A 24,807-nucleotide genomic window follows, 5' to 3' on the forward strand; every position below is an offset into this window, starting at 1 on the left:
GTTCTTTCAAAGAGTTACAGCACTCAGCACTAAAACATCACATCACACATGATTACTACTTCTATTCATTATCTATTAATACAAATCCCTACACAACTCAGGGACACTTTCTCTAATCAGATCACTACTCTAGATGGCATCACCCTGACCTCAAGTACCTTTAGGGTCATTTTGACCAGGACCTTTCCTTCAGCTCCCACATAAAACATGTAATGTGACTCACTCTTTTGTTAACCATTTTCATGTTTTGCATATTCTGTGCTAAAACTGTTTTCTTGTCTGTAAGCAACATCTATTGCACGTCTGCCCTACCCATCCTGTGTGAGGGATCCCTCCTCTGTTGCTCACCCTGAGGTTTCTCCAATTTTTTCCCTGTTAGTGTAGGCTACAGTAAAAGGGTTTTCTATGGAGTTTTTCCTCAGTCGATGTGAGGGTCTAAGGCCAGAGGATTGTTATTATGATTCTATAGCCTACCCTGTTTTTACCCAACAAACTGTTGGGCTATGCAAATAAAATTGCCCTGCCTTGCCTATTGACCTGAACAGGCATAGGAGAGAACAAACTGACTAGAACTAACTTTTTCTTTACTAGAACAGTAGCCTAACTGATTCTGAGCCAGATAGGTAGCAGGATATTTTTAGGGGAAGACACTAAACTGAGATTTTACATTGCAGATGATGGGTGTGTTGATAAGGTGCACGTCCATCAACATCCTTGGGAATCTAGGTTTTTAACACTTCCTCCAAGTGTGGCTAGGTTACAGTGAACTGTGTTTGTCCATTAATCTCCTTTTCTAAGTTTGCATTCTGACTATATAGCCTACAACTGAAATGTTGAACATACATTAAAAAAACAACAACAGAGTGAAATACGGTGTAGTGAGTCTTGACTGAGTCATCACGTGACTGTATGAAAAAATAAGACGTGGACACGAGCTGCAGCGGAAACACCCGAACATCGCCGACTCACGGTGCGGAGCGTCGTCGTCACACGGAACAACACAACGGGCTGGTCAGTAGGCTTCATGAAGGTGTTGTTTATAATGAGCAGTGTGTTCAGCCGTCGGTCCGTGAACTTCTCTTGGCTTGTCTTTGGTAGAGGGCTCTGTAGGGACGTGTGGTAGGTGATGCAGACTGATGACGCACTTTACGGAGTTTAATATGGAGTCGTGTTGTGAAAAATAAATCTTTAGGCTATCACTAATTTCTGTTTGAGGTAACGTTAGAGTTGATCGTGTAAGTTCATTAGTCTAGCCTACGTCAAATAGCTAACGGTGGTCTCTGTTGTTTGTGTCATTCTTGTTAGTTTCGTTTTAAAACACCTCCCGTTACTTTCGTTTTTGCCGTAGCCTATCGGTGAATAGGTGGCTATAAGTTAATGATGATTTAGAGTTCTAAAGTGCATGATACGTTTTTTGCAGTCTCTTAATCAGTTTAATAACCTACTTTTGATGAATTGAATTGGAGTTAGACTGGCTATACGTTTTCTCAACCCCTTAAGTAGGCCTACTACCTTACACAGTTGATTTACCAAGTTCTATTGGAAAATATTGCATTTTACAGCATAACCTTGTCTTATGAATACATTATAAGAATTCATACAACACAATTAGATTTATCCTCATATGAAAGTAGGCTGTGTGCATTTATCTAGAACTGCTTTAATGACATGTAGCTATGTTTTTCTAGGTGACAGAGAACCAGGATGGCTGGAGTCAGGTAGGCCTACCTGCATTTTCTTTTTGTTCAGAGAGGTAGAAATGAAAACTCATGTAGGACAAGATTGATGTGGGCAAATGTTCAGGGTTAGGATCCGCTGTGGACGTAGGCTACTTCAACAATATAAAACCTTTCTAATCAAAAAAGACTTGGAAATCTTTTTTCTTACATTACATCTTTATTTTCCTTGTTCATGTTAGAGCTGTCAAAATAGTATTTTTACGTTCACAACCTGCCATTTTTACTGTCACTACTTCTGTAACTTTCTGTTTCTTGTCCTTCAGGGTGGTCAATCCCTCTGCTAAGCTTGATATGCAGCAATGTGACAGAGCACAAGGTTGTCTACACATCTTCCCCCCACACACTCTGATAACCTTGTTGTTAAACCTTTCATAATTCATTTCTCATCTCATGTTGCAGGTGCAGCTTACCTGGAATGGGTGTCAAACCTTGTGTCAAGACAGAAAGACGAGATTATAAAATTGAATAAGCCAGCTGGTGCTGTATTGAAAGTAGCAGGGCTTGAAGACACCGTGTACAGTGGGAACCATGATGAGGTGAACGGGTGGGAGAAGTTCTACCTCCCCGATGTAGTGAATATGCAGGTTTTAGGTGTGGTGGGGGGCACCTCATGTCCATGTGAGCAGCTTGTTGTGATGACCTGTGAGGACAAAAAGGTGTACGCCTACGATGGAGAGGCCCTGCATCTGGTGGCTTCAGGCCTGAAGAAGCTCTGTGATGAGGGAATGGAGTATCCAGCATCCACAAACTATTACCGTGGAGAGGCCTTCAAAAATATGGTGAGAAGTTACATCATTCACAGGGACTCGTGAAAATGACTGATCACCTGACACCTGTGCTGACAAATGTTTATTTTTCTGCTGTGATCTAGACTCAGGAGGACTGGGAAAAGGTGAAGAAGGGCCCAGTGGGAAGGGAGCTGGAGGAAGACCATCAAAAACTGGTTCAATCAAAAAAGGCTGCATTTTTGGCAAGTCTCAAAGGAGCAGGACACAGATAGGTGGGTGTTTGTCTGTATGTGATACTGAATATCAACATTATAGTATTAAAGATTAAAGCATAATTCCTGAATGAAGTGCTCGAATGTCTTGAGTCACTTGCAAAGGCCCAAAGTAGCACATGTAAAGTTAAAGAAAAGCCTGTTTCTGTCTGTGTGGAGCCCTGTGAATAACTTAATGTTTTGTTTTGTTTTTTTAATACCTTTTATTTATAGAATGCAAGTCATAGACATCCAGTGTATACAAAAATACAATGCCTTTTTTTTTCAACATTTTACAAACTTAGATGAACACTGCCCCCCAGACCCATGAACCTCTTGTATAATTTAAGTGTTAACCTTGGCATATATTTATTATTGTGTTGACCAAAAGAATCACAGATGCCTGCTATAGAGATACATAGTCATGTATGAGGCTGGAGCCAAACTGACATAGGGTGTGGGTGGGGTAGCCTACACCAAGTCCCAAGTCACCTGCAGGGCCAATATATAGAGACAAACAGCCTCACACAGTGAATACCTGATAAATACATGGTAATTATATGTTTGTTTTTCTTTAGGTTCTGGTGTTGCCCAAAGTAAAGGGTGTCTTTCCAAAGCCTTCATCATTTAATCAACAGATCAACAGAAATCATCATAATCAAAAATAAAATTACACTCTGTGTATGAAATAGCATGTTAATGATGTCTCCTCCTCAGACATCGCATATTTAGTACGAATGTCAAAGCGATGTTGGGTGCCTGATCTGATCCAGAGTTTTCCATCCTGCATGTGCTACTTAGATGATAAGGGTGGAGTCCCACATCAACAGTTCAACATTTCATGTCAGTTGTCTCCACCTGCTTCTGTTAAAGTTAAACATGTGTAATTTCCCAGTGAGTGAATGTGTATTTCTGTGGACTGTGGCAAACAGTCAGAGAACACTGACTACAAAGGAAGCAGGAAATCTCTACCCACATGAAAATAAAAAACTGTCTCACTGACAAAACTGGCTTCATGTAATTGAAGTTTGAGTTCCTGCTGTTTAGAAACGTTGCTGCTTATTTTGTGCCATAATCTATATACTCACAATACAATGTGCTGACTACAGTAAGTGATTAAACTACATAATTAAGACCTATTTGTGTCAGTGTCCTCTTCTTAAACTACAAAGTCTTTCCTTTCATTCTTCTCCACTCCTATAAGATCTGACCTTAATATTCTCATGAAACTGATACCACAACAGCAATGTCGTCCACCTAACAGTAATGAACATTTAATGACTGAAGTAACATTTACCCTCTGTTAGATTTCTGCAACATCCAGATATGCTATTTTACATCGAGTTTATACTGATCATGCTCAAGTTTATATCAGGCCTTCAGGATAGTTGGATCGACACAGGAAACCTGTTACCACAGATAATGGCGCGAGCATGGCACTGTGCTAAAAGGAAGAGAGCAGAGAAGACCTTCATGCACATCTTCAATCTGGAAAAATACATGTTATCAGTCATGTTCGGAGTTTAACTGAGCTTCTATTAAAAATGCTTGCTTATCACATGTCAAAGTCCTGGTTTTTCAGTATAGCTGGCTGGTTGTGTTACTGGAATAATATGGTAGGCCTACATTAGTGTAGGGTGCTGCTGCCTCACTCATCAAAGTCCATAACGGGCTGGTTGTTACTGGAAGTCACATGGTGGGCTACATCAGTGTAGGGCGCTGCCTCACACTGATTTTACTTTCTCTTTCATTCTTACACTGCGGCAGAGACGTTCTGTATAAGGACTTTGACTACAGCGATGGTGAGTAGCAGCTTTCTCCTGGTACTGACACTATCACCACTAAACTCTGTGTTGAAATCCTGATTTTAATCATGTCTTGTGTGATTTATCTAATTGTTGTCATGTATTTTTCCCCTGTTGACTGAAGGCTGAGCAGAAGAGGTGAGTGAGCTGATTCTGCTGCACTGCAAGTTATCACTGCTGTGATGTGTTTGTGACTTACAATTAAAACTTTATTGGTATTTTTTAGACAAGAAGAATTCCTGACAGATCAAAATCCTTTTAGAGAAAATGCCTTCAACATCATCGTGATGATGCTGGATTGGTGTAACAAAACAGAAGGAAGTAAACATTTAGTGGATGAGGTGGGTTAAATTGGATTTTATTTTTAAATCTCATACGTGATTTTATGATTATAAATTTATGTGTGTTATTTTAACAGATACTTCACTGCATCTTCTTCCTGGGACAACTCAACAAGATCCGCCCAGAGAACATCATCAATGATGAGGAGATGTTGGCAGTATTGACAGAGAAATACCCTCGGCCTATTCAGTTTTACTCCACTCAGCTCCCTAAGCGGAGTCCATTCTCCTGTGTCATGGACGTGGTAAGATATTGATCTAATATGGACTGTGTGTTACACTATAGAACTTCATTTTTCCTGCCTATTATACAAGTAAATAAAACATAAAGTAGTTTACAGAAGACTGAGAGGCTTTGCAAGAAAAATAAAATAGTACAACAGATCAAATTTGTTGACATAAATCAAAAGCACCAATACTGGAAAAAACAAATATAATAGTACATACTGTATAAATAAAGAGACTTTCACTCCAAGCTAGAATGATAAATTCAGCTTTGTTCTAATGTTAAATATGTCACCCCTACAGCTGCTCACAACACCCTACATTATTAACCTTCCACAGCCCAGACTGATTGTCACATGACATATGATAACAGTATGTAAAGTGGTGCAAACTGAAATGAACAGCAACACATCATCACATTTAGCTCTATTGAAAAGTGATTACTGGTCACCTTTTCTTTTTCTTTTTTTTCTGACTTACACATGTGTTTATTTTTACATTGTTATGTTTACATTATCTGAATGTTAAACCTCCAAAATGATTATCAAATGAAAGAAAACTTAGCTAAAGTAAAGTAAAGTATGCCTTTATTTATCCCAGGACGGGGAAATTTGCAGGGTTACAGCAGCAGTACATACAAACAAACACATTCACACATGCCGTGCACACTGTGGTGGACTGGTAAATCTTTTTATAAATATAGGGCAACCAAGATATTAAAAGAAATATAAAAACATATATTAAAATGTATACACACTGCAGGTTAAAGGAAACACCAAAATATCCACAGAAACATCCAGGCTCAACATTGCTTAGTTTTTTACTCGCATTTTTGTTCTTTTGTGACTCATTTCTTTATTTGAGCCTTAAAATATAGTTAATATTTAATGTTTTTTGTTGTTGTTGCTTCTGAGCCGTTCAGTTTTGTGATACAAGGAAAACATGAAAAAAGACCATCCATTAGTCTTGTGTCAGACCCTGTGTATCCACATGTGAAGACTGGGGTCAGACTTCCGAGACCACTTGTCTTACTTGTCCAGCAGCTGTAAAAATCTTCATTTGTGTAACTACTTCCAGATTGTGAAGCTGGAGAGACCAGAGAATGAAAACCAAATAAAGCAGAAGCTAAGGGATATCGTCAGAGACCTAAAAGTGAATAAGGACCAAACAGTGGAGACCCTGAAAGATATCGTCGCACAGCTGAGAGAACGAATGGATGTGGACCAAATACAGAGAAGTCTGATGGATATCATCAGACAGCTGGAGGAGGAACAAATAACTGTGGGCCAAATACAGAAAAGTCTGAGGGATATCATCAGTCAGCTGGAAGGAAAAATGAATGTGGACCAAATAAAGAAGAGTCTGATGGATCTCGTCAACAGGATGGGAAAGCAGTTTCTGATGTCTACCACCATGTGTGTCTCTCAGCCTCCCAATAGTGCTAACAAGTACTACTACGGAGTCTCCATGTCCACTACAGGTCCAAATCCTGGAAGAATTGTGATAGCTGCTGCCTGTTTGAGCAACTGGGATGATTATGTAGCTGAAGCAGTGATGGCCTACTCAAGGGAAAAGAAAGAGAGAGAAAAAAAGAAAGGGAAAGGGAAAGGGACACATGACAATCGAGATTTTAATGGAACAATCACATTTCCAAAGGGTGTCAAATGCCAGGCCTTTAGTCTGTCCACTGGAAAGGAAATGAAGCCTTGTAAATCCTGTGGGGAATTGTTTGGTTTGCAGACAGATGAAACAAAGGGCTGGGTTTATGGCAACTGTGCTGAAGCCGAGAGCCTGAGCAACTTACTTAAGAATGAGCAAGAAGTTAAAAATCAAACCAAAAGAGAAGATTCTGAGTACACACCTCAGAACAGGCAAAAGAACAGAGAGAGTATGATTGAATACCTTAAAGAAACACTACGTACAGTTCAATTCAAGGAATGGCGCACTCCGACCTACTACACTCCACAGAATGAATAGTCTAAAGGAATACTGAAGTTAAAGGGACAACGAGGAGTTTCTCCAGCGGCAGAACAAAAAATTCTGCAACAATAAAAAAGTCTCATATTAATATGGATGAATCTACGTTACCCACACTTGTTAATGGGCCCATTTTCGATAAATATATCGTTTTGTCTCTATCGTTATTTTGTTATTATTAGTGGTGGCGGAAATGCTGGTCGAGCCGACCAGCGTTTCCTTACTTTCGGTTTCGCGGCGAGTCATGAGAATAACGCCACCGAATCGCTGTTTATGGTCGAAACTACGACGGTATGTGATCGTCTTCGAACCTCTGACTTTAATTCTTGATGAATGAAAACATGAGTCCGTCTTGCGCCGGTCAAAGAATTTCACGGTGCGCGCAGAGGCTCATAAATGTAGCTAGTGTGAAAACGCTTCGCTTTTCCAAAACTCCTCGTTGTCCCTTTAACTGGCTGTGATCTCTATATCATAAAGTGGTCTGATATACATGTCAGCAGGGCCATATTAATACTTTTCTGTACCCTGGGCAACAAGACTCAAGGGCCCACCCCAAAGCAATGATCACAAAGTCACTGTCATCATCAAGAGCATAATATTTCTATACTAACAAATCAGGCCTCTGCATGAGAAGTACAATGGCCTCATTATTAACAGATGCACAAATGTTTAACATAGTTTTGTGCAATAGATCTGTCACAGAACTTACAGAGAAATTATTAAATGTTTCAATGTGTGAAATGAAGATAGTGCTAGTCTATTGAGCATGCAAACATCATCATAGGGGACACTTAACTTCAAACCAGTGTGTGTGTGTGTGTGTGTGTGTGTGTGTGTGTGTGTGTGTGTGTGTGTGTGTGTGTGTGTGTGTGTGTGTGTGTGTGTGTGTGTGTGTGTGTGTGTGTGTGTGTGTGTGTGTGTGTAATTGTGCTACAATTTGAAATTCTTGAATATCACCACCATTGCCATAAGCAGGCAAGTATGGAAGAAAAGTAATCCATACACTGTGGCATGCAATACAAAGTCGACAATTTATGCTGATGCACTATTATTATTCTATTTTATGGCCTGGGCCCTTTATAGGTGCTGGGCCTCTGGTGGTTAATCAGTGGCTTGTCAGTCAATATAACCCATCAGTCAGTCAATCAGTCATAAAAGATCCTCCACTGATAGATCACTGCTGCTCCAGCTACATGTGATGTGAACTTTTGCACTTGCTAACAGTGAAGATCATGTCAGTGATTATAAACTAAATATGTTAATGTCTTTAATGAAGCAAATGGATGATGCAAAAACTGCGTTCATCATGTTGATGTTAATAAAACCAAACTTAACCAAAGCTGATGGTTTGTTTTCATTTTATCAACTTTTTCACAATGGCATAAGTAAATGTATGTGTGAGTGAGATGACAGATGAAGCATAATGAGACAACAGGTTGAAAGGTGGGAGGGTTCAAACATCCACTGCTAGGATGAAGAGTCATACAAACAGGAATCTTCTTTGGCTCTGCTCAACCCCATTCATAATAAAGAGCTCCCAAAAGATTGACTGTAAATCTGATGTCAGATATAAAGCCGTTTGCACTCTGACAAAAAAAAAAAAAAAATCCAAACCACAAAGAAAGAGGCAAAAAAAAGATTCAGGAGTTAAGTACCTCTGTAACACACAACATGAACACATGAATCCAAAGCAAATACTCTGACTTATTTATAACTCCACGTCCTGATGTGAGGCCATTAAAGTATAGATAACTTAGATGCATAAAGGGCAAAGGATAATATCGTTTGCCCTTTATTGATCAATAACTACTACACCATAGCCTGCAAGGAGCCTTAGACATTTTGGTACTACCTGTTTCTTGAATTACTCAGAAGGCAAATTTAGTAATTCATGGAAACTCATGGAAATATATTCTATAATTTTAAACAAGCTGAAAGGATGAGACAAAGACTCTGTTTCACATATATTAACTTTAAAATGTAACTGGCTATAAGTGCTGGTTTATCTTTTGTAAAAAGTTGTTTTGCAGAAAGATAGTTACAGAGCAAAATGTTTAGGTCACATAAGAAGGTTTTTTTTTTCATCTAATCTGTATTTTTTATTCTATGCATCATTCTATTATCAAATAGATTAGCACTTTTTGTCTAGGGCCAGTCAGTCATATTTGAGGGGGAGGTTACAGTACCTCTGGTGTGAAATAGAGTTTCTCTGTTTATATAGTGCCCTGTTTCTCCAGCAGGTTTAACCATCGCATCGCACTGAAGTTACATTTCCTGTCTGTCAGATTGAAAAAATCTGGATAAATACGTGTTTGACCAGCAGTCCACAGCTGGCTGGTTGTTACTGGAAGTCACGTGGTCGGCAACATTAGTTTTAGGGCGCTGCCTCACACTGACCTTTATACTTACTTTCTCTTTCATTCTTACACTGCAGCGATGGTGAGTAGCGGCTTTCTCCTGGTACTGTTATTATTACCAGTAAACTGTGTTGAAATCCTGCTTTTGTTTCTGTCATCTGTGTTGTATCTAATTGTTTCATGTATTTTCCCCCTGATGACTGAAGGCACCGCCAACAAGGTGAGTGAGCTTATTCTGCTGCACTGCAAGTTATCACTGCTGTAACATGTTTATAACTCTTTAAAATTATAGGCTATTGTAACTTAATTCTTATTTCCAGCAAGGAAGAATTTCTGAGAGATCAAGATCTGAGAGAAAATGCCCTTGACATCATCATGATGATGCTGGATTTGTGTAACAAAACTCCAGGAAGTAAACATTTAGTGGATGAGGTGGGTTGGTAAATTTGAAAAAAAAAAAAAGAATCTCACATGTAATTTTATGGTAATAAATTAACATGTTGCTAAACAGATACTTCACTGCATCTTCTTCCTGGCACGAGTCAACAACATCCCCTACACCCCAGAGGAAATCATCAGTGACAAGGAGATGTTGGAAAACCTGAGAGCAAAGTACCCTCGGCCTCTTCAGTTGTACTCCACTCAGCTTCCTCGGAGGAGTCCATTCTCCTGTGTCATGGACATGGTAAGATATAGATCTAATATGGACAATTTAGCACTAGATATAGCACACAAAATCAATAATTCACAAATGTTTGTTCCCTCACTTCTACATAATCTAACAATTGATCTTCATTTTACAAAAGATTCAGTGAGTGGCAGTTTGCAGCTGTAACATCTTGATAACATGTGTCACTGTTTCCAGGTTGTCCAGCAGAAAGGACAAGAGAATGAAAACCAAATAAAGCAGAGTCTGATGGATATCCTCAGAGAGCTGAAACCAAGGTTTCTGGTCTCCACCAAGATCTGTGTCTCTCAGCCTCCCAACCTTCCTGTTAGGTACTACGGAGCCTCCATTTCTGCTAATCATAAAAATCCCAGGAATATTGTGGTAGCTGCTGCCTGTTTGAGCAACTGGGATGATTATGTAGCTGGAGCAGTGATGACCTACTATCCAAAGACCCAAAAGAAAGACTACTTTGATGGAACAATGAAACTTCCAATGAAACTTCCACAGGTTGTCAGGTGCCGGGCCTATGATCTGTGCACTGGAAAAGAAAAGCCTCCGTGCATATCATGTCAGAACTTGTTTGGTTTGCAGAAGGATGAAAGTCAGCCTCAGAACTTCTATGGCAACTGTGCTGAAACTGAGAGCCTGAGCAACTTACTGAAGAATAACCAAGCAGTTAAAAGTCAAACCAGACGAGAGTCTCCCAAATGCACGCCTGCAAACAGGCAGAGGGCTGAAGAGAGTCTTAGGAAGAATCTCATGGGTATGTTAAATACATTAAAGTTTAAATGGGACAATCAGTTCTACACCCCACAATAGTGTTGAACAGGGATATTGAAGTAAACCATCGGCCGATCTCTATCAGATAGTGGCCTGATACCTGTCAGTCAATGTAACCAATCAATCAATCAATCAATCATAAAAAAATCCTCCACTGATAGATCACTGCTGCTCCAGCTACATGTGATGTCACTAACAGTAAAGATCATGACAGTGATTATAAACTATGTGTTAACGTTTTTAATGAAGTAAATGGATGATGTAAAAAAAAATATGTTGATCATGTTGATATTAATAAAACCAAACATAAATTGATGATTTTTTTTTTTCATTTTACCTACTTCAAACTTTCTCAGTAATAATAATAACTTTATTTATATAGCACCTTTAGAAACACAATTACAAGGTGCTTCACAATAAAACAACCAGTGAACAATAAAAGAATAAAAACAATTAAGCAAGTAAAAGATCCAGCATCAGTATAAACATAGTAAAGTGAAATAAAAATAAAATACCAGGGGAATTAAGAGAAAGCCATACGATAAGTGAGTCTTAAGAAGTGAGAGCGTGAGATGACAGATGAAGCATTATAAGACAACAGGTAAATGACAACAGTCGTCAAATTTTAGTTCAAAACTTAACTGATTTTGACTGAAATGATTTTACAAACTCACCTCAGATCAGATATGAAAAATCATGACACAGCCGCCTGGAAAATGGAAGGATTCACACATCCATTCTCAGGATGGATAGTAATGAAATAAAACAAACAGGAGTTTACTTTGGCTCTTTTCATCTCTCCTCACAACATGATTCATGAGCAGGAGCTCTGATGATGAGAAAACAGTGCCTACTCTAGTATTCAGGTCTGAGCCTTAGACATATTGTGAACTGGAACAAATCAGCTTTGTCAGTGAAAGAAATCAGACAGTGAAATAACTTCTACTGCATGTCAAATATTTAAAAGTAATTTGGACTGAAATTCAACTTTTTCAAGTGATTTTTTAAATTTTATTTCAGTGACACAGATTCACCACTAGATGGCAGCGCATTCGTTCATTCAACCCTAATGTGTTTGGACTGTGGTGTGTGGTCAGAGGTTTTAACCCAGATCCTTCGACTTATAATGCCAGACAGTAAATTACAATAAAAAACATAAGCAAAAAACTAAAGTCAAGACAAAGAATGACCTTAAAAACACCAGTATAAGAATGACATTAATAAAGGGTCCATATAAGATAAAGAACAACATTAAAACCTAAGTAAAAGACTTAATGAAAATATTAGTTGACAACAATGAGTTGACACAAAACATAATAAACAATCAATAGATGTAGATGATAGAGCATTTTGTTGATGATAGCTACTGCTGGGATATCAATACCTCTTCTAGTGCTATAAGCATAGTATTTCATAGAATTTCATCTTGAACATCCCTGACACACTCAATGTGCTTTTCTGTCTACGAATGCCAGGATAGCTAGTTCTCAGAATAGTCTTTGTGTTTAGCTAAGCTAGACCAACATACTGCTGGCTGTGGCTTCATGTTTACTGGGCAGACATGAGAGGTGTATCAGTGTCTGAATTTAGGGTGAATAAGTATAAGCTATCTCCCGACATGTCAAACTTGATCTTTAAAATGTTTGAATTAGGGGAGACCAGGGATGGTTGTAACACTTTTTGTCTCAGCTCCCATAACCTGCAGAGTGTTCATGGTAGAGCTCTCAAATTTTGACACCGAGTACCCTCATTTGTCCTCTATAAATAGCAATGCCTTAAACTCAAACTATATCACAGAATTCACTATTTGATGTCAAATGCAAAGAGTGCCACTGTTACAACCTACCCCACTACTGGTTGTAACACAACCTGGGCTAAATTGTAACGGTGAGATTAAGAACTAAAAACTGAGACCAAACCAAAAAAACACACATACTGTATATGTAAGTTTATTGTGCATGTTCCAACACTAAAGCATATTCCCATGGTTCAGTATGAACAAAAATAACTCATCACTGATGGTTAAATGAAGAACAGTGACAGTGGTGTAGATCCTAAGAAGCTGTCTTAGTAATACCAATGAAAGGTGAACATGTATGAATGTAAACCTTCAGCAGGAAGTCAGAAGGAGTTTATAGTCCAATTCAAATTCCAGGAAAGATGGTTGACACTTAATGACACTTTATAAAACAACAGGGTTAGATAAACAACAAGATAAAAGGTGTTACAGCCATCCCCACCCCCTGTCAGCCATTGTTAGCTGTAACAGCATGGTGGTTTGAAATAAACATTGATGAAATGATTCATATTTTACCTAAGAACCTGCTCTTTCATCTTATACATGTTACCTAATTCAAACTTCAACGGTATCAATACTAGTCAAAATTTAGACTTGGTCCAAAATATTAGTTTTTGACCTAAAAAAAAAGTTTTTTGGCTGTAAAACCTACACACTTATTGACACAGCCATGCAAATTCACATGCACTGTCAGGGAGTGAGTGGGTACACACGATATTAATCACATAACTCTAATGTTATCCCTTATTGGTGAAAGTGATGCTGTTACAACCATCCCCTTGTTACCACCATCCCCGGTCTCCCCTATAACATTTTGATTACAGTAGCCTAAGGTCAACTATAGGCTCTAATGTTTCCCTTGTACTGAGCATAGGGATTTGAAATTTGACAACAATAATAGAAACACTGCCAGAAATGACTATGTTGTACAGTATAGATTTCAGTTTAGTCACTGGGCACTTTATCAGATTGTTAGTAACACAGCACCTGTATTAACCTGCTCTGTGTGTCTAACCCCCTCACTTCTTTTTTAATGTCCACTGCTGCTTAGTAAGATGACTGCAATGTGATATAAGTTAACAGAATCAGCAGACTTCACCTTCGGTCCCTGGGTCTGAATTACCACTGACTACACCTGCCCTCCACACAGAGAGCACATGGCAGCCAACCCACTCGCTTTTTATTGAAGCAGATTTATGGGCAGATGTACATGATCATCATGTCATATCATGTCTTTATTTTCACTGAGACCTGAGTTCAGGTTGATACTGTGCATTCAGAAAGTTACAATATGTAACAATTATTTAACAAATAAATAGTGAGTAAAAGCAAACTTGCGAGCTTCCCTATTTTTTGCGTGTTTTTTTATTTGAATTTTATTGATTTAACTTTCTGTTATTCATAGATTGTAAGCAATTTGACCAGTTTGCCTTTTGATCAATTACTGTTTTCTGATTTTTTTCCCTTTCAATACCTTACTTTTTCCATATTATTTATATACCGGTACTGCATATTTGTAGTTTACATTTATTTATGCATTTTTTTTTATCCTTACTCTTCCTTTTGTCTTCACTTTTATTCGATTTTTATTACGCCATCCAAAAATAATAATTATATATGTAGAAATATGGATTGAAGTCATGTTAATGGTGCATGGTTTTATTTTACAGTACAGTAATTCTCCTTGGCCTTTAATTGTTGTTGGTTTATTTCAGAGGTTCTTACAAAGATGTGGAGATATTCCCTTTGATCAGCCACTAAATTTACAAAGTGTGTGTCCAACATTTTTGAAAATGAAGTCAGTGAAATTACCTCTCAACACAAACATACAAGTGTAGATGTCTTTATTGTGGAGGACGACTTGTTAACAGAGCATTAGGTGAACAGTGGCCAGGTTGAATAAGACACCGTCAGTTGTTAAAGACAGTTTATACGAGTTGCACAAACAAAGGAAAAACTATAAGAACATGTTATGTCATGCCACATATGGTCGCGATAGTACACAACACAGCCCTCAGGTCCTTCCTCATTGCCTGGCTGCCCACTAGCCCAGTAGGTAAACCTCACAGGATAACCATCAGACCACATCCATGCGCCTTCTTTGTGGGTCTCGCTGAGTCCGATCCAGGTGAGACCCTCAGCAGGGTCAAAGTTCTTGATCAGGGTTCTGACAAAATTATCTTCATCCTGACTGTAGATGGACACCAGGTTGGCTCCTTGTGACAAGCAGTTGACCTCTGCATCAGCCCAGGTCATACGTGAGGCAACGTACTTGTAGCAGCGGCCGTTGAAGTTGTACCAGAACATGGGACAGCTTCCACGCTGCAGCTGCACAACAGGTTCACCTGAAGGAGACTCAGCACCCAGAGCCAGACCAAACAGGAAGAGCAGCAGGATCATGATGGTGTCAGAGTCTCTCTCTAAGTCTTGAGAATGGAGAGACTCTGGAGAATGACGCAGGGTTGAAGTCTTTGTTGGAGCTTTCCTGCAGTGTTGGATGTAGGAAGATCAAGATTGTTGAAGAAACAGCTAAAGGCCACTTTCTTTTATACGAGTCAGAGAGGGAGGTGGGTTGAAGTCTTGATGTGATGTCACTGGTGAAAGGTTTTTTAAAATTAACATGGACTTTAGACCATAATAAGGAAACTGGCAATGAAGCAGTAACTGTTTATAAGCAGAATATCTGGCATTGTGCACCATTTATGGATATTCACATATGAAACTGGTCAATCAATAACTGACATCAGCTCCATAAAATTCAGCTGGTCTGATAGCATGTTGATGTACATGTGCATTTTTCAGGTTTTTTCAATTTCATCCGCATCAGCTGATGATTTATGATGATGAGTAGCCTACCTCATTTACACCTAAAATAAGGTGCAGCTTTGAAGTAGCTAAACTATCCACAAGAACTGTTACACAGGAATCACACAAAGATGTCAAACCTATAGGCTATGCACTGTTTGGCTGAGACTTAACCAAACAAAACAAGCCTGAGTTACAGTACAACTAAAGAAAGAAAGAAAGAAAGAAAGAAAGCACTAAATGTACACAACTTTTGCTGTGATATCATCATTTTGCACATTTATTTTGTTCAAGCGTTATCTAGCTGCCCTCTACTCCAAAAGACAAAGTTGACTGCAGACCCATCAAACCACATCCATGATCCTTCCTCCTGAGTCTGATCCAGGTGTATCCCTGAGAAAGATCAAAGTTCCTGATCAAGGACCTGATGAAATGATCTTCATTCTGACTGTGGATAGACAGCAGGCTGGCTCCTTCTGACACGAGCTCTGCATCAGCCCAGGACATACGTGTGGCAACGACAGCCTACTTGTAACAGCAGCCATTGAAGTGGAACCAGAACGTGGGACAATTTCCACGCTGCAGCTTCACTACGCAGGTTCACCTGAAGAAGACTCAGCTCTCAGAGCCAGACCAAACAGGAAGGGGATGGCATGATGGTGTACCCTGTATGATTGTGGCCCTTCATGGCAAAGAATAACTATTAAGGACAGCTGATCTCAACATCTCCATTTCAGATTTTTCCCAAAACATTTCCACAACAGCAGTATAAGAACAAAAGTCAAAGGTACACTATCTGTGATTCATTATAGTCCCTAACTCATGCTAGAGGTTGGCATTACATCAACCTAAAACCCTGATATATGCCATCTTGTCCTATATAATCCCTCAAAATATCTGGAAATCAACATGAAATATACCTCAAGCGCAAAGAATAACTAAAGTCACTACTCAATGTGGTGTGAATTTGAGATCGGAAACAGTTACTATTCAGATAAAAATGTGACAACGGAAATGCAAAGCACAAACAAATTATAACAAGAAATTGAAGGAAGCAGGTTTGAGTCTAAAAGGGATGCAGACGTTATTCAATGGAGAAATGTGACGCTTTTTTTTAACGGTCATTAAAACAAAAATAGCCTCCTGTTGGAAACTGTTTGAAACCCAAGGAAAAAGAGGAACATCATCACTGACTCACTCGTCTGCTGCCCTCTAGTGGCCATAAAATATAACAACACGTAGGGGAGACCGGGGACAGTTGCAACACTTTTTGCATTTGGCTCTCTTACTCAGAGATGGTTTGGATTAGACAAACCATATTTTTATACAATAAACTTACATTTGTCTGTTAATAGTCAACACAATTAATAGATGATTACAGAATCCACATTCTTCACAATTTGCATTTGAGTGTAAGGAGTCAGATGTTGCAACTGACCCCGGGCCCGGGGACAGTTGCAACATGTTACAAATACAATATATTTCATGTCTAGTAAAAGGATTATTATCAAAAATGTAAGTTCTATAGTGTTATTTATTCATCAGCTTTGATCAGATGGCAATTACAGTATAGATTTGTCTAGATGAGGAGGAATTACTGCATGTGCAGATGTCAAATATTCAAATTGAAAAAAAAAGACTTTCAGTGTATAGGATGAATGGAATAATTTGTGAGGGAATAACTTTTATATTGCCATTGTCATTTATTCTCTCATCATTTTAATATTAGCAATACAACAGTAAAAAAAAAATTAATGTCAAAATACTGTTTTGTGGTCTGTTTTTATATTCATATATTGCACGGGGACAGTTGCAACAGTTGTTGCAACTGTCCCCATCCGGTCAGCCATGATTAAACTCCATGTGCTAGCTAAACAAAGTGCTCTTGATACATGCTAATCATATCACCTTAAAGTTAACATGTCACTCCTTTAAACCATATAAGTTTGAGCGGAATCACAAAAAGAGTGACAACAGTTTTAACAAAAACAAAGCTCAAGAAAAAAATACCTTCATACCTCAAAAACAGTTTTTTTGCAATAAAACCTGGAGCATCTTTTGAATTCAACTGATTTTTCTCTGCAATGGGGGGAATCCAACTAAGCATGTGCAGTGTGAGTATCATCACTCTAGCTTGTTCATGATTGGAGAAAAATGACATGTTGCAACCATCCCCTGTTGCTACTGTCCCCGGTCTCCCCTACTTATACATTCCAGCGGTGCAGCCTCAACCCACAAACATTTTTATTCTCACATGAGCACATCCACATGGCTGAACGACGTTTTGTTATCTCAGAAATACATAAATCAACTATACAGTATATGTGTGTGTGTGTGTGTGTGTGTGTGTGTGTGTGTGTGTGTGTGTGTGTGTGTGTGTGTGTGTGTGTGTGTGTGTGTGTGTGTGTGTGTGTATACGAGAATAAAACTCTGAACAAGGCAATATTAGAAACGAGTGGTTAAGATTCCAGTTTATTGTGACGTAGCCTACAACGTGAGCAAACTATAGCGAATAGTAACAATTCTTGAGAAACAGATACAACACTCAATCATTGGGAGTTGTGGTAAACAGATCAATTCAAAGGTCAGGTCATTCCTCTTTCCCTTGAATATCCAACCAGAACGAAGACACTTCTAAATCACACATCAATAGGGATGTTGCATGGTATTTCACATGACAATGAACAACTTAAACCTTTGTACTTTGCACTGAGACCATCAGACGTGGAACCTCTCCAGGGGACCCACATTGTGCTCTGTGGGCCTATGTTGATAGGAGGTGTTAAAAAAACACTAAAGAGAGAGAAAAGAGAGAGAGCCATCAGCTGATCAAATTCAATCATAGCAGGTGATTGATTCAGTTACAAATAATCAAAGGCACAATACAAAGTAGTTTGTTCCAGTCTGGGCGAAACCTCCATTGATTTGATTTGATTTGAAAATCTTTAATGTCCCCGGAGGGCAATTTGGTTTGCAGCAAAAGTTCAGAGTCACACACAGTAAGATCTCAAGATCTCCTAAATACTTATAATGGTTGACTATGGCCACAGCTGTACCTTTGGCAAAGGTTTGGGCTGTGACGGGTGGTTTCTTACGTTTTTGACACATTAAGTTGCAGATGAGTCATCACACCATCTAACAAAATAGTCAAGGACCGGTCCGTGGCCCACCTCGTGGTCATCAGCAAATTGTATAATGTACCTTGACTCGAACATGCTCTTGCAATCATTAGTCTAAAGCATGAACAATAGAGATGACAAAACACATCCCATGGGGCGAGTCAGTGGAACACAACAGAGTCTCGGACAGGGTTTCATTAACACGAGTTCTCTGAGGCCTAGTCGTCAGAAAATCAACTAACCAGCATATAGTTCCTAAATCAACACTGGGTATTTCTGAAAGCCTATGAGCAAGGACAAGCGGCTGCATACAGTTGAAGGCTGATGAAAAATCAGAAAAACATAGACGTGTGTTTTCCTGCCTTCCAGGTGCCTGACAACTACATTCAATAGTGTCGCCACAGCATCCTGCACCCCTTTCCTGGGTTGGTAGGCAATCACAGTCTGCGTCATAGCAAGTAAGCTCTTTTTCACTATACGCTCAAAGCTCTTCATCACCACTGAGGTGAGGGCCACAGGACGATAATCATTTAATGTGATGGGACCTTTGCCACAGGAGCAATAGTGGATTCTTTCCATAATGTGGGAACTTTATTGTTCCAGAGATGTATCTATACATGTATCTATACATCAGTAGCCTAGGCCTATGCAATAATTAACTATAGTTAAAGCAGAAGTAAGTGGTCCGGTCGTTTTCGCTAATGCTGCGTTCCAGGCAGGCTTTTGAAATCGTAAATTACAGCTTCAAGTCACAACTTACGACTTTGTAGCGTTCCAGGCAACCCACTCGTGTTTTTCCGACCTGTTTTACCGGTGAAAGTCACTATAACGGCCACTCGTAACTTCCGACCTGTGAACTCGTACCAGATCGAACTGGTATGACATCACGGTCGGAAAAATACGAGTTTCCTTGAACGCACCATAACAGTCCTCGTCCCTACGTCGCCACATTCACGGCGTTCCTTGGCTGCACACACAGCCCTGCATGCCGTTCTCTCTCCTCATTGGATAAAAACTGTAGGATACGATAAATGTTTTCTCCTCGGCTCAGAGCAGAGCAGAGTGACTGACAGACCCGTGTTTCAGACCAAACACTCTATAGAAGTGATTGCTGTCGGAAGATATAACTATTTAAGACTTATATTAACACAAATATATCACTTACTTCTGCTTTAATTATTGCATAGGCCTAGGCTACTGCATTGTACCTGTCACTCAATGTTTACTGTTCACAACAACCACATAAGGCAAGGCAGGTTTATTGTAGCTATTGATTTTTTTTTTTTTTTTAACAAACAGTTTGTCTCAAAGAGCATCATAACAACATCCTCTGCCCTACCACTTCGACTGAGGAAAAACTCCCAAGAAACCCCTTAACAGTGATGTGACTATGTGAAGAGTAGAGAGGCCCTCTTTCACATTGTCATGTTGTTTAAAAGAAACAAAAATACAGCTGCTGTCATAGGTGGGATAGCGTATCAGCTTTCTATCATGTGAGCAGTTTTCGGTTGTCATCAATCACGTGATTCTATCGAAAAAATAAAACGTGGAAAACAGAGTAGACGAAGCTGCAGCGGAAACAGTCGAACATCGCCGAGGCACGGTGCGGAGCGTCGTCGTCACTCGGAGCAACACGGAGGACTGATCAGTATTTAACTTTGTGAAGGGTGAGTCTAATGAACAGTGTGTTCTGCCGTCGGTCCGTGAACTCCTCTTGGTTTATCTTTGGTAGAGGCTCTGTGGGAACCTGAGGTAGGTGATGAAGTGATGCAGTTTACGGAGTTGATCAAGTTAATGCTAACAGCAGCACTAGTTAGATTAAATATTTGACCTTTTTCCATCATTGATTTGTTTTTTTTTGTTTTTTTTCTAGGTGACCAATTCAGGATGGCTGGAGTCGGGTAGGCTACTTGTAAAAACCATTTTCTCTTTGTTCAGGGAAACAGAAATAAAAACTGGCACATCAAAACAAACAACATTCACCTGGGTTATTTGGTGGCTCAACAGAACCACTAGGCTACTTGTAATAATTAAACCTCATGCAGGAACCTAAATGAATTATGGAAGATTACAAATTGATACTCATCCTTAATGGGTCAGTTTGTCTGAACCAGATAAAAACATAGCTGTTGTGTAAATAATTTGTTTGATATTATGAAGATACCTCACCAGACTTCTTTGTCACCACCACAGAAATTCATATGGTCTCCTCAAACGAAAAGTGTTCTGTAAATGTATGTGGGATAAACTGAAGTTAAAATGGATGTAGGCCTACCTGTATATTTCTCCTGTGAAATAAAAAAAAGTCATGATATATCTGGTTGACTGTAAAAAAGAGAATCCACTCAGACTTCTAAGTTATGGAGTTTCCTTGTAGAGGCTGTAACTCATGCTTGACATGCTTTACTTTTGCATCTTGTTCACTGTCACCACTTTTTTTTTTTTTAACCTCCTGTCTCTTCCATCGTTCAGTGTGCCTGATCGTTGTCGGGGAGATGGAGCAGAAGGTTGACTACACTTTTTTTTTTTACCCACACATCATGATACCTCTGTTGCTCATAATTCATTATTTCACATATTTCTCTTCTCATGTTGCAGAAGCAGCTTACGCGAGACTGATGACAAGACAGACAGACGAGATTACTATAAAACTAAAGAAGCCAGCTGGTGCTGTATTGAAGAAAGCAGAGCTTAAAGACACCGTGTACAGGGGGAACCATGATGAGGTGAACGCGTGGGGGAAGTTCTTCCTCCCCGCTGTAGTGAACATGCAGGTTTTAGGTGTGGTAGGGGGCACCTCATGTCCATGTGAGCAGCTTGTTGTGATGACCTGTGAGGACAAAAAGGTGTACGCCTACGATGGAGAGGCCCTGCATCTGGTGGCTTCAGGCCTGAAGCAGCTGTTTGATGAGGGAATGGAGTATCCAGCTTCCACAAACTATTACCGTGGAGAGGCCTTCAAAAATATGGTGAGAAGTTACATCATTCACAGGGACTCATGAAAATGACTGATCACCTGTGCTGACAAATGTTTATTTTTCTGCTGTGATCTAGACTCAGGAGGACTGGGAAAAGGTGAAAAAGGGCCCAGTGGGAAGGGAGCTGGAGGAACACCATCAAAAACTGGTGAAATCAAAAAAGGCTGCATTCTTGGCAAATCTCAAAGGAGCAGGACACAGATAGGTGGGTGTTTGTCTGGATGTGATACTGGATATCGACATTATAGTATCAAAGATTAAAGCATAATTCCTGAAGTGAAATGAAGTGCTCAAAAATCTTAAGTCACTTACAAAGGCCCAATTATATAGAGACAAACAGCCTCATATAGTGAATACCTGATATACACGTGATCATTTCTTGTTTGTTTTTTCTCTATAGCTTCTGGTGTTACCCAAAATAAAGGATGTGCTTCCAAAGACTTCATCATTCCTCATTTAAAAGGCAATCAACAGATATAATCAAAATCAAAAATCAAATGCACTCTCTGTATGAAATGTCACATTTTCCAATCCTGCATGTGCTACTTTATTTTGTGAGATGATGAAAAAAAAAAGATTTTGGCAAAATTGATAAAGGTTTGATACAGTAATGTTTGCCACTGTAAATAAGGGTTGAGTCCCTCATCAACAGTTTGACATTTCCACCTGCTTCTGGCTAACACAGGGCTAAACATGTGTAATTTGCAACTGAGTGAATGTGTATTTCTATGGACTGTGACAAAAAAAGCCAGAGAACACTGACTACAAGGGAAGCAGGAAAACTACCCACATGAAAATAAAAAACTGCCTCACTGACAAAACTGGCTTCATGTAATTGAAGTTTGAATTCCTGCTGTTCAGAAACTTCGTGCCATATAATCACACTGGCATGTGCTGACTTACAGCAAGTAATTAAACTACAAAAAATAATTAAGACCTATTTGTGTGTCCTTGTCTTGATCTACAAAATTTTCTCCAATGTCTTTTCTTTCATTCTCCTCTACTTCTATAACACCTGCTTACTGTGAACCTGGATATTAGCAGATACATCTTTGTGTCAAGCAATTGCCTCAAATGGTTTAAGTAACTGACAGTAGCAAAAATTATTTTCTTTAAGTATAGTCAACATTAAAAGTCAAATACACTTACACTTATGTACACATTCTAGTTTGTTTTTGTTTTTTGTCAATGACCACACAACGCAGTACATTTTATTTGTTTTATTGAAACACAAAGCAACAAATATGTAAAATGATGCTCTGTGTGAAATACCAGATGCAAAACGAAAATAACAGTAAGGCCTTGTTTTCATAAAATGACCAAAATGTCTACAGTATTACCAGGCAGGGGAAGAAAATAGTGTCTGACCCAACCCACATTGTCCACTATGACTTCCAATTTCCATCAGGACTCTTGATGCTAAAATATAGTGTAAATGGCACTCCACTCCAATTAATATTTATTTACTGAAGGCTGTGCAATGTGTCACCTCAGAATGCCATGTTTATGCTGCTGTGGGTGGCCAGGTTGCCTATTCTGTGTTTTCAATTTCTTCTTGTGTGCACAGTTGTTGTTTTTTTTTAATTGTTTGCTCCGCGAACAATTTTCAAGTTCGGAAAAAAACAACAACACTAAGCATACTGCAAGTGCAAAAGGAAAAACTGTATGTTTTATTTGTCGTACAATAAAGCAGGCATTAAGAAGAGCAGCATTGAGAACACCAGAGTTGGTGCTACAAGAAGAATCGCATACAAAGGAACAACTGCAACTATTTGCTCCAGTCAGTGCAATGTATTTGTGCAAAAATCCAGACATGGACATGAAGAGTTGTGCCATGAGCAGACATGTCTTACACTTCAAGCTCATTCTTCAGCTTTCGAACCTTTAGAGGTATACTTCAACCTAAATTTAGCAGTGTGGGGTGCCTAGGTAAAGCCAAACAAGAGGCACATTACTGGAGGCACATTGTTGAGTGCTTCCATGACAAGGCTGCCCTCTAGGATGATTCCTATTCCTGAGGGGTTTAGTTGTGGCGATGCTGGGATTGCAGCTCTGTTGTCCTCTGATGGAAAAATATCACATGTTCATTTAACCTTGTAAATGATATGTCTTGTTTTGCAGAGAAGTTATGTGAGAAGGCTTTGTCCAGTTTTAATTGGTAGAAGGAGAAGGGCAGTGGAGATAGTGGTATGGGATGGTAGGTATGCAACCCACTTTGACGGAACAAAGTTTAGAACAAAGGACAAAGTTTACTGAAACTTGCATCCAAGTGTGTTACTCTCCCCTTTTTTATGGAACAAAGTCTTGAAAACATCTTCCTTGCAATGTAAGGCCCAAGCCTCCATGGGGCCCTAAGCAAAATCTTTATTTTGGTGCCCTCTACTGCCAATAATACTCTTTCATTTTTTACTCTGTCATTACGAATCATCATATCCTGGCAGGTTTTTACCCATCAATGGTTTTTATTCTGAAATGGCACCAAATTCAGCTAAAAGTGCAGCCGGGGGTTGATTTACATTTAATCTTCAAATTGATATAGTACTGGGATACTGAATGTCACCTAGGTCGACTAAAAGTAACAAAATAAACCAACAGACAATGCATTTACTGTAAACACATCATCTGCTTTTTAATTTTTTTGGTTTTAAATATACTGCAACAGAAAAGTGCAACAACAATTTGAAATGCAACAATAATTAAAGTTTTTTGTAATTACGCAGTGTTTCTCTAAGGATCGACAAAAGTTACGCACTACAATTTTAAAAAGTTACTTGCCTTTTGGGGGCCCCCCAATAGTCACGGGGCCCCAAGCAGGTGCTTAGTTCGCTTATGCCTTGGGCCGGCTCTGTGTGAGATCCTGTGCACTGCTTGAATAAAGAGATACTGACTTCAAGCGCCTCATAGCAGAGGATTCCCATTGGAACGTCCACAAGTCTCCCTCATTAAGACACTATGAACATAGTGGGAGAAACAAGACAAAAAGAGGTTATTCAGGTTAACAGCAATTTGTCTACAATCAGCTGTATGGCCTTCTTTGATACTGTGATTTTTATAATTCACTATGGTTTTATTTAAGGTAATGTTGTGTAATCGAACTGTTAGAGCCTATTTTGTGCGTGTGTTCACGTAGGTGACTATTGTGGTGAAGATCCCATGTTGTGATAGTAGGTAGTGTATTGGACAGTGTGATACAGTATGTGAAACTGATTCAAACACTAACCAAAAAACATCACT

The 24,807-nt window shown here is 39.2% G+C and overlaps 4 protein-coding genes across 5 annotated transcripts; all 4 read left to right on the forward strand.

The window, feature by feature from the left end:
* The first annotated feature begins 913 nt into the window (after nt 1-913).
* On the forward strand, nt 914-3,853 carry LOC310993498 (uncharacterized protein). Of its 2 annotated transcripts, none has more exons than XM_083981859.1 (6): nt 914-1,011; nt 1,689-1,718; nt 2,003-2,055; nt 2,139-2,518; nt 2,611-2,739; nt 3,297-3,853. In XM_083981859.1, the coding sequence occupies exons 2-5, from the start codon at nt 1,705-1,707 to the stop codon at nt 2,737-2,739; spliced, it is 576 nt and encodes a 191-aa protein (XP_083837985.1). In that variant the 5' UTR covers nt 914-1,011; nt 1,689-1,704; the 3' UTR covers nt 3,297-3,853. The 2 variants fall into 2 exon arrangements, with proteins under 2 accessions (XP_083837985.1, XP_083837986.1); XM_083981860.1 differs by having other exon boundaries at nt 997-1,119.
* A 770-nt stretch (nt 3,854-4,623) lies between these two features.
* LOC310993229 (uncharacterized protein) lies at nt 4,624-7,066 on the forward strand (the record flags this gene model as incomplete). The annotated part of the gene is made up of 4 exons (XM_083981543.1): nt 4,624-4,661; nt 4,750-4,864; nt 4,942-5,109; nt 6,167-7,066. Exons 2-4 carry the CDS (start codon nt 4,811-4,813, stop codon nt 7,064-7,066), a joined length of 1,122 nt encoding a protein of 373 aa, XP_083837669.1. The 5' UTR covers nt 4,624-4,661; nt 4,750-4,810.
* Nucleotides 7,067-9,634: 2,568 nt separating this feature from the next.
* On the forward strand, nt 9,635-11,038 carry LOC310993169 (uncharacterized protein). Its single transcript, XM_083981484.1, has 4 exons — nt 9,635-9,643; nt 9,744-9,855; nt 9,935-10,108; nt 10,289-11,038. The coding sequence occupies exons 2-4, from the start codon at nt 9,799-9,801 to the stop codon at nt 10,910-10,912; spliced, it is 855 nt and encodes a 284-aa protein (XP_083837610.1). The 5' UTR covers nt 9,635-9,643; nt 9,744-9,798; the 3' UTR covers nt 10,913-11,038.
* Nucleotides 11,039-20,207: 9,169 nt separating this feature from the next.
* LOC310993230 (uncharacterized protein) lies at nt 20,208-21,778 on the forward strand (the record flags this gene model as incomplete). Its single annotated transcript, XM_083981544.1, has 5 exons — nt 20,208-20,262; nt 20,469-20,496; nt 21,068-21,102; nt 21,194-21,564; nt 21,650-21,778. Exons 2-5 carry the CDS (start codon nt 20,483-20,485, stop codon nt 21,776-21,778), a joined length of 549 nt encoding a protein of 182 aa, XP_083837670.1. The 5' UTR covers nt 20,208-20,262; nt 20,469-20,482.
* Between the last annotated feature and the right edge of the window lie 3,029 nt (nt 21,779-24,807).

This window comes from Trachurus trachurus (genome assembly GCF_905171665.1).
Source record: "Trachurus trachurus genome assembly, chromosome: 11".
Classification (NCBI taxonomy): Eukaryota; Metazoa; Chordata; class Actinopteri; order Carangiformes; family Carangidae; genus Trachurus; species Trachurus trachurus.

Excerpts from the sequence above, each read along its gene's own strand:
- LOC310993498 (XM_083981859.1), top strand. Across the intron at positions 2,056-2,138 it reads GCAATGTGACAGAGCACAAG|GTGCAGCTTACCTGGAATGG; the intron begins GTTGTCTACACA and ends CTCATGTTGCAG. Across the intron at positions 2,519-2,610 it reads GAGAGGCCTTCAAAAATATG|ACTCAGGAGGACTGGGAAAA; the intron begins GTGAGAAGTTAC and ends GCTGTGATCTAG.
- LOC310993169 (XM_083981484.1), top strand. The coding sequence starts at position 9,799 with ATGATGATGCTGGATTTGTGTAACAAAACTCCAGGAAGTAAACATTTA. Across the intron at positions 9,856-9,934 it reads GTAAACATTTAGTGGATGAG|ATACTTCACTGCATCTTCTT; the intron begins GTGGGTTGGTAA and ends GTTGCTAAACAG. Across the intron at positions 10,109-10,288 it reads TCTCCTGTGTCATGGACATG|GTTGTCCAGCAGAAAGGACA; the intron begins GTAAGATATAGA and ends CACTGTTTCCAG.